Source organism: Echinops telfairi, unplaced genomic scaffold, assembly GCF_000313985.2.
Source record: "Echinops telfairi isolate 266 unplaced genomic scaffold, ASM31398v2 ScPeMD7_7459;HRSCAF=8497, whole genome shotgun sequence".
Lineage (NCBI taxonomy): Eukaryota > Metazoa > Chordata > Mammalia > Afrosoricida > Tenrecidae > Echinops > Echinops telfairi.
This window is the reverse complement of record NW_022111359.1, coordinates 4798583-4807784: the sequence shown is the minus strand read 5'-3', so window position 1 is coordinate 4807784 and position 9202 is coordinate 4798583. Positions and strand designations below refer to the sequence as shown.

General features: G+C 53.8%; 2 protein-coding genes across 3 annotated transcripts in view; one reads left to right on the top strand and one right to left on the bottom strand.

Moving 5' to 3' along the window:
* ANKRD24 (ankyrin repeat domain 24) overlaps positions 1-2795 on the bottom strand; it is a 32492-nt gene extending 29697 nt beyond the window's left edge. For both annotated transcript variants that reach the window (XM_013007658.2, XM_045300129.1), the window contains exon 1: positions 2760-2795. In XM_013007658.2, the coding sequence (XP_012863112.2) occupies positions 2760-2795 (36 nt within the window). The remainder of the gene's footprint in view (positions 1-2759) is intronic.
* A 5097-nt stretch (positions 2796-7892) lies between these two features.
* SIRT6 (sirtuin 6) overlaps positions 7893-9202 on the top strand; it is a 14858-nt gene continuing 13548 nt past the window's right edge. Inside the window, exon 1 of the mRNA XM_004714266.2 lies at positions 7893-7958. Coding sequence (XP_004714323.1) covers positions 7893-7958 — 66 coding nt within the window. The remainder of the gene's footprint in view (positions 7959-9202) is intronic.

The following is a 9202-nucleotide window of genomic DNA, read 5'->3' as shown; positions in this document are numbered from 1 at the left end:
GACTTAGAGGCCCGATTGGTTTCCAGGTCTTTCTGCCATAGAAGGGTCTTGGTTTAAAGGCTCGGGAGGGTCCTTTCTCCTGCGGAGACCCTGGCGACTGGGGAACCCAACTGGCTCAGAAACTGATTCCAACCCCCAATGAGGGATGTTAGGAGGGCCAGGCAGTGGGGAGAGTGACCAGGGCTTGTCTTGTAGGTGTTTCAGGAGCCAGGTGCGCCTCCGGGGCCCTCCTCCCTCCCTCCTTCCCCCAGCAGCGTTCCCTGGGGGAGGGCAGCCATGTCCAGTCCTAGATGGGTGGGTGACCCTGGGCAGCTTCTGTTCTCCTATGAGACCCAGGTAAGGAACGCTCCGCCCACAGAATGGCCCTGAAGATGAAATGCCCTGACATCTGCGAAGGCCCCTCCAACGCTGTCTAGCCGGTTTGAACATGGGCGAATAAAAAACGGAAATGGAATGAAATAAATCAATGGAAAGACATCAGACACCTAAAAACAAAAAGTCAACGAAACACGAACGTGAATAGGGAATAAACAACAAAATGAACAGCCAATAAAGTGCAATGAAGCAGGTTGTAAAAAGCATTAAGATCATCAAGTGATAGAATTAAAAAAAAAACATGGAATCGATCACACATGAAATAAAAACCGGGCAGTTCAATAAGATGGTTGCCGTGTAAATAAAAGCAAAGTAAAGACAAGCAGGAAAATGGATAAATAATGAGAAAGAGTGTAAACAAGCATTTGAGCTAATAAAATAAGGGAGGAAATGAAAATACGCAAGAAAAAAGTCAGTCCTGACACAAATTTAAAGTAAATCAGAGAGAGCCTTACAAGAATTAGCAGTGAGCTAGAAGGAGATAAATAAAAAGGAATGTTAATTTAATTGCGGTTTAGGATAAATAGAAATGCATTTCAAAGCAATAAGGAAGGTTAGGATAGCTGCAAGGAAAAAAATAAGTAACATGAAAAATAAGCATTGGATTTAATACCTAATAAAATAGAATTGGGAGGGCTGGGAAGGGAGGGTTAAAAGAGGAGCTGAGTCCAAGGGCTCAAACAAAATGTAAATGGTTTAGAAAACAATGATGGAAACACATGTACAAATGTGCTTGATACAGTCGATGCTATAAGAGCCCCCAATGAAATGATCTTCAAAAAAAGCAAAATAGAAGAATAAAACAAACCAAAAGAAACGAGAAAATAAAGATAAGCATCAAAATGAATAAAGAATAAAATCATACAAGGCATTAGGGAAACAGAGGGAAGCCAGACACAGGTGGTGACAAATCCAAGACCAGCCAGCTAGCCAGAGGAAGGACCCAAACTCAGAGCTACTGGATGTGGGGTCAGCCTTGGTCCCCCTCTTCCCGGGTTTGTCATTGAGAGGTGGAGGCCAGCCAAGGGGTGCTCAGGAGGGCTGGTTGTTGGCGTCCTCATTATGTTAGTTCTCAGCCTCTGTCCTGGACCAGCCCCCACATCAGCAGGAATCGGGGGTGCAGGGTGGGGAGAGGGTAGCGAGGATGATTGAAAAAGAAGCACCAACTCTCTAGAAATTCACAGTCCAAACCCAGATGGCAGGAAAGGCAGCTCCATCCGCCTCTGAGCCTTTGCATATGCTGTTCCCTCTACCTGGTATGCTTGTCCCGCAAGTTCCCACACAGCTCTGTCCCTCTTTCCTTCTGAACTTTGCTGCGAGACCCTCTTAGGGCCACCTCTGACCGTCCCCTTTACCACCCGCAACTCCTGCCCCTGCCATGCCACTCCCAATCATATTTCCACAGCGGTTCTCACCCTGTGGGTCGCAACCCCTTTGGGAGTCGAACGACCCTTCCACAGGGGTGGCCTAAGACCATTGGAAAACACATAAATATTTCTCAATATGTAATTACATATTGTTTTGTGATTAATCACTATGCTTTAATTATGTCTAATTATGTTCAATTTGCAAAATGAAAATACACCCTGCATATCACATGTTTACATGATGATTTATAGCAGTAGCAAAATTGCAGTTATGAAGTAGCAATGAAAATAATGTGATGGCTGGGGGTTACCACACCATGAGGAACTGTACTAACGGATCGCGGCATTGGGAAGGCTGAGAACCGTTGCTCTAGCACAAAAATCTGACATTTTCCCTTATGGACCTTGTGTAGAGTCCCGCCCGTTTCCCCTAGTCCACGTGGGCGCCGTGGAAGGGACGCATTTCTTGATTTTTTTAAATTTGGGTCTGTCACGTTCACGGCTGGCTCTCTGATGCCTAGAACAGCGACCGATACAAATAATCGCAGAAGAAACCCTCCAATACAACAATCAGAGTTCTTGAGATAGTAGGTCCTCGATAAACTAATTCTGGCTTACGGAGACCCTCCAGGGCAGAGCAGACTGCTCCTGTGGGTTTCTGAGACTGTAACTCTTTAGGGGAGTAGAAAGCCTCATCTGTCTCCTGTGCAGGGGCTGCTGGATTCGAACAGTTGACCTTGCAGTTAGCAGCCCGAGGCTTAGAGGAAGTGACATTGGAGGCAGATGGGGAAGGAGGGGTGCAGGGAGGGGTCGCCCAGGCAGAGGGAACAGTGTCGAGGAAGCAGTGGGGCAGAAGGACAGCAGGGGGCAGCAGGGAGCAAAGGGAGGTGAGGTGGGCAGAAGCCAGCAAGGCTTTATAAGCAGGGTTTTGGAGCTGAGCCAGGTGAAGAGATGGATGCTCAGGTTCTCTGGCCAGACCCTGGGGGGTTCTGGGTATCTCAGCACTCCCAGACTAACCTCTGGCTTCTTAAACCGTGCCCGGAGAGTCTTCATGGTCAGTGTCGGGCGTTTCTCCTCTCCCCGGGCCACCTGGGAACAGCCATAAAGATGGGGGAGTGAGGGATTCAGTCCTGATGTACAGGCAGGTCCAGCTGCCTCCTCTCCACACCCCAAAGGATCACCGCCCTGGGCAGCCTGATGCAGGACTGGGCCTGCCGCTTTGTCCTGCTCCCTGCGTGGCCTGCAATCAACTGCTTTCTTTCTCTGCTGCCCATCCCTCATCGAAGAACTGTCTCAGCAGAGCTTAAAGTCTAAGCACCTTGACTTGCAGGGGGTACACGGACGGACGAAAGTCGCAGCCCAGAATCCATTTGCAGAGCTCCTTCAGAGGAGAATCAATGTGCTTGAATTATGGTGCTGGAGAAAAATGCTGGATGTACCCTGGACCACCCAAAGAACACATCAATCTGTCTTGGAAAAAGTACAGCCAGAATATTCCTGAGAGGCAAGGGTGGCGAGGATTTGTCCCATGTCCTTTGGACATGTGGTCAGGAGAGACCAGTCCCTGGAGAAAGACATGATGCTTGGTCAAGTGGAGGGGCAGGGAAAAAGAGGAAGGTCCCTGATGAGGTGGACTGATACAGTGACTGCCTCCATGGGCTCCGGCACGGGGGCAATTGTCAGGATGACGTAGGACCGGGCACTATTTTGCTCTGTTGTGCGGGAGGTTGCTATAGGTCCAAACTGTCTCGAAGGCACCTGACCACAACAGTTCAAGCCTTCAAGGACCAAGGATGTAGCAGGCGTCCTCAAACTACGGCCCGCGGGCCACATGTGGCCCGCCAAGGACATTTATCCGGCCCGTCAGGTGTTTTTGCCCCGTTTGTTTTTTTACTTCAAAATAAGATATGTGCAGTGTGCATAGGAATTTGTTCATAGTTTTCTTTTTTTAAAAACTATAGTCCGGCCCTCCAACGGGTCCGAGGGACAGTGAACTGGTCCCCTGTTTAAAAAGTTTGAGAACCCCTGATGTAGATCCTCTTGCCCTCAAGCAGAGTGCATTGAAAAGTGGATCACCTGCATTTCTCTCTAGGCAGCCCAGGGAGGATCAGTCTGGCCTGGGTGTGTCCTTGAAGGCGATCATCATGCTGGGACCACCTTACTGAGGGTCGCAGAGTCCCCAGTCATGCCTCATTGGCAGTGCCCTGATTGCATGGCTTGGAAGGTCCTGGATCAATCTTGTCTCTAAGTCTGGACGTGTCCCAATCAAAGTCCCCGTTGTTCCTGATTCTGTCGTCCCACCTGTACTGTGATGTACCGATCCACCCCCAATCATTGCTCCGTGACAGTCCCTTTTGTTTCAGGCCTTAAAAAACAAAACTAGCATCCACTCTGGCTCCTCCGACGTCACCGTGGCCCCTGTATTACGATGGCCTCCCTCATCCAGACGATTCTGTGTCTGCCTGTTGTTGTCTTTGTCCTGTCGGAGATTCAGAAATGCTCTCCTTCAATTCGTGTGAGATGGGGGTCTCTTTGGTGCCCTGACACAAAAGGGGGGTGGGGACAACTCCCTCTTGAAGGGGCCGTAGTTGCGTAAACAGACACGTGGTGGGCTGCTGGCGGAAAGGTTTAAGAGCACTGGGCAGCTCCGCGGGAGAGAAGACGGGTCATCTGCTAACTTGGGGAGGACAGTTGTCACACGGGGTCCATAACAACCCCCAACAACCACAAGAAGCCCCTCCTGACCGACTGTGGCATGTTTTCGATCAGGTTTCTAGCACAGACCCCGTGCATGGCTGGCTGGGGTTCAATAAAGGCGCCTCGCCTGGCCATGGCCAATTAATCTTAGCCCTCACCTGACCAATGAATCTTAACGCTTGTCTTCAGCTGCAACCCAGTGCTGTAGACTCAGACCTTCTCGGACAGAGTCGAGCGGCTCCCTAGGGTTTTCTGGAGCTGTCATTCTTGACAGAAGCAGACAGCCTGGTGGGTCTGAACCTCCAACCTTCTGGTTAGCAGCCCCGTGCCTCGCCCCTCTCCAATTCCAGCTCCCGGTACCTCCTGTGCTCCAAGAGGACCATGGTTTCCCCGGCCTCCTCTTCCCTGTTACCTCTGCCTAGAAGGCCTTTGGATTGTCTCTTCCTGGCAAACTCCTACGCGTCCTTCACAACCCAGTCCCCAAATTCCATGTTCTGATCAGTCTTGCCTCTTACCTATGCACAGAGTCCTAACTTTTCAAATTGCGCGCGCGCACACACACACACACACACACAGAGCCCTGGATCCCTTCCTGTGGCCCAACTCCAGACAAGGAGAGTCTGGACTCATTTCCATTGCCTGTGGCAGTCACGGGCTCTTTGAGGGCTGAGCCCAGACCAAGGTGTGTCTGCACAGAGAACACCATGGCAGAAAAGCCCCCTTACATCAGCCTGCTTCTGTGAGGTCAGAGCATGGTGGATGAGTGGACCGGTAGAGGGTAAGCCCCTCCCAAGGTGGTGGAGGTGTGTGGTGATGGCTGCATTTGTGTGTGAGTGCACACGGGATCATGGAACGGGTGCACACATGTGCATCTGCCTGTCCACCCCTGCCAGTTACACATACCAGGCATGTGTGAACGTGGGGCGTTAGGCAGGGACACCTGGCCAGGCTGTTTTGCCAGGTGTGGAACTGGGGTTTCAGAGTGTTGGTGGGATCCCTGTGAAGGTATATACTTGTTTGTCTGCCTTTGGGGGCAGTGGGTGGGGTGGGGTGTAGGATCATCTGCCTGTGAACCCTACCCACCCACTCAGTATAACATCCATCCTCCTATCCAAGTAGGGCAGGGCACTCCCACCCACCAGCCACCAACTAACCCAGCCATTCACCCACCCATCTGCCTACCCACCCACTCACTCACCCACACATACCTGTAAACTCACTCATCCACCTACCAGCTACCCACCTAGTTATCCCTCCCATCTACCTACCACCTCACTCAGTCACCAGCCTATTCATAACACTCTATTCATACCCTTTACTACATCTGCCCATCCCCCCCACCCACTTACCCACCAACCAAGCATCATTTATTCATCTACCCACCGTACCACATCCACACACTTTACTACATCTTCCCACCCCATCCCCATCCATCCAGCCACTCACCTAACACATTCGACCACCTACTCATCCATCTGCCCAGCCTGCTTCTACCATCTGCCTACCCAGCCAACCCTCTTCAATCCAGCCACTCTTTGGCCTTGCTGCCCACCCTTATACCTATCCATCCATCCATCATCCATCCATCTATCTACTTATCCCATCCACCCACCCACCCACCCATTCATCCAGCCATCCATGTACCCATCCATCCATCCACCCATCTATCCACCCAGCCATCCACTCACCCATCCATCCATCCACCTTCTATCCATCCACCCATCCATCACCACTCTTCAACTCAGCCGCTCCTTGATCTTGCTGTCCCAACCTCCCACCTACACACCCAGCAGCCTCTCCTGCTTCACCTGCCATCTATCCACCCAACCACCCACCACTTTTCTGTCAGGGCCCCACCCGGGGTGGGTACCCACCACTTTTCAACCTACTCATTCACACACAGATTCTCCCATCCACCCCCCCCATCGACTGCCCACCCATCCATGCCTGGATCCAGTAGGCAGTATATCCTCACCCCCACTCTTTTTCTGACCCTTTATTCAAGGACTCAGTCACACCCAGAGAAGTGGGGACTAGACACCCAAGGGAGCACTCCACAGGTTGCCTGGAGCAAGAGAGAAGCAGTGGGCTCAGTGGAGGACTCCCCTCACTGAGAGTATGGCCTCCTGAAAGAGGTGATGATGGCCAAGCAGGATATGAGACAGTAGCGGCAGCAAAGAAGGGTGTCCTAGATAGGGCACAGGGTAGAGGGGGCAAAATGTGTGTGTGTACACACACATCCAGGCCCTAGGTTCCTTCTCAGCATGGCTGGGACCCACCACTGGCCTCTGTACACCCCAGGGCTTAGGGGCAAAGAGCCCCAGGCCCCGTGGGCGCCTACATAGTAGGCCTCCCTCACTCCTTCCTCTCCTACCTCCTGAGGCTCCAGCTCCCAGCACCAGGCCGCTGTGTGGGCTGCCAGCTCCGGTTACCTGCTCCCAGCTGGGCTATGAGCTCGCACAGCAGTTCAGGGCGTTCAGCTCCAACAGCTCCGACACCCGATCAGCTCTGAGCAGGCGGCCGCCCCAGGGGGCTGAGGATGAGCCCAGGGAGGGAGGGAGGGAGTGGACAGGCTGGCAGCAGGGCTGCCTGTTGGCCAGCGGGCTCCAGCGGAAAGACACCTGCTGTCTCCCCTCATCCCTGGCTGATTTCAGTTTCTGGAATGAGCCACAAGCTTGGTGCCCCGCTGGCCTCTGTGCTGGGTGCTTCCTCTGCCAGGAGTCCGATTTCTGAACCCGTCACACCAGCTCTGAGAGCTTGGCTGCAAGATCACCTCCTCCAGGAAGCCCTTGGGGGATGCCCCCTGGGCAGCATCATCCCGAGCTCCCTGCGTGCCCTCGTCGGCCCCCCATTGTTCAACACCCACACGGGGACACCTTTGTCGGCTCATGTGCTTGGCCACTAGCCGAGAGAGCAAAGGTGTGCATCTCCGTGGCTCCCCGTGGCTCCCCGGGGGCCCCCCCCCCCGTGCACAGTGGGCACTCCACGTGCCGCTCAAGGAGGCCACTGGCCTCCGTGACCCTGAGCGGTTTCTCTCTCCGACCCTAGGTCTGGAATTGGATAAACTTGGGAATTCTGCGGGAGCAAGATTGTTGGTGTCGAAGCCCGATTCCTGGGCCCCTGATTCCCGGCTCTGTCTTCTTAGGGGGCTCCGGGGACCCTCCGTTTATTCGTTTATAAAACAAGGGGAGGAGGCCCTGATCTTTTAAGGCTCCAGCTGACTGGAGAGCTCCCACGCGGCGGCGGCCCTGTCCCAACCCTGCAAGCTTAGGGAAGGGATGGAGAGGCCCGGTGCCAGCACTAAAGATGGCGACTGTGGAGTCAGCGACGGGCGTGTGCGCGTGCGCAAAGGAGGAAAAAACCGCGGGTCTTCCTTCCGCCTCGTCTCCCCCTATTTCCGGCGGAAGCGGCCTCAACAAGAGAAACTTTATTGTTCCCGTCGGGGCGGCAAGGATGTCGGTGAATTACGCGGCGGGGCTGTCGCCGTACGCGGATAAGGGCAAGTGCGGGCTCCCGGAGGTGAGTGCGGCGCAGCGCTCCGCGGGCCGCCCCAGGGCCGCGGGCTGGGTGGGAGTATCAGGAGGTACCGAAGTTAGACCATGGGAGGGACTTTCCAGGGAGGAGGGGGCGGGAAGTGACGACCCCCTGCACGCCCGGTGCCGCGAGCACGCCCAGCCCCGGGTCCTCCGGCGAAGGACTGAGGTCCTGAAAGGCCTGCGGGTTTGGCGGGAGAAGGAGGGAGCCTAGTTCCAGGTGGAGGAGGGCAGGGGAGGGATGCACACGCTTATTAAAAGAACAGATTAAACGAAAGAGACCTGGCAGAGCCCGACCGAGAGACGGATTCCACATGGCAGGCTGGGGAGTTGACACTTTATTCTGTTAGTGACGGGGAAGGGTTTTGAGCTGGGTAAGGACCAGGAGCTAGGAGCAAGGAGCTTAAGACCCCCCAAGCCACTCCAGGAAGGAATGGGGTGATAGCCTCCCCCTCTGTCCACGGAGGGACCTTCAGCCAACCACTTCCCCCCTGAGCTTCCAGCAGCCATGTGCCATCTGAGGAGCACCAGGGCCACACGGGGCCCCATCCCATCTCGGCTGGCGCATCCAGTCAAAGCATGCATTTCCTCAACTCCCAGCCTCTGTGAATCCACCCCCAAGGCTCACTCTTTACCGCTCCTGTTAGCATCTTACTCCATGGGCGGGTATTGAGCGCCTACTGTGCACCGGAGCCCTGGGAGAAGTGCTGGGCCGCTCTCCACAAGGTCAGCTATTTGGAACCACCAGCCACTCTGAGCGAGGAAGAGGAGGCCGTCTGCTCCTAGTTTACAGCCTTGGAAACCCACTGGGGCCGTTTTCCTGTATCCTACGGGGTCACTGTGGCTTGAAATCAACTTGAATCTTGAATTTACTGTGCACCAAGAATCCGTGCGTGCCACAAACAGTGACCACGCTCAGGCTGCTCGTGGCAAGGCATCGTCTTTGTTGTTAGCTGCTATCGAGGTCCGTTCCGACTCATAGGGACCTCCATGTGCAATAGAGCGAAACACCATCTTCACAATTGTTATGTTGAGCCCGCTGCTGCAGCCACGGTGCCCATCCATTTTGTGCAGGGTCTTTCTCTATTTCCCTGGCCCTCTACCAAGCATGATGCCCTTCTCCAGGTCTTGCCACTTTTTTTTTTTTGCCACTAAGGAGCATCCTGGTTGTACTTCTGCCAAGACACATTTGTTTGTTCTCTTGGCTGTCCAGGGTACTTTCAGTGTTCG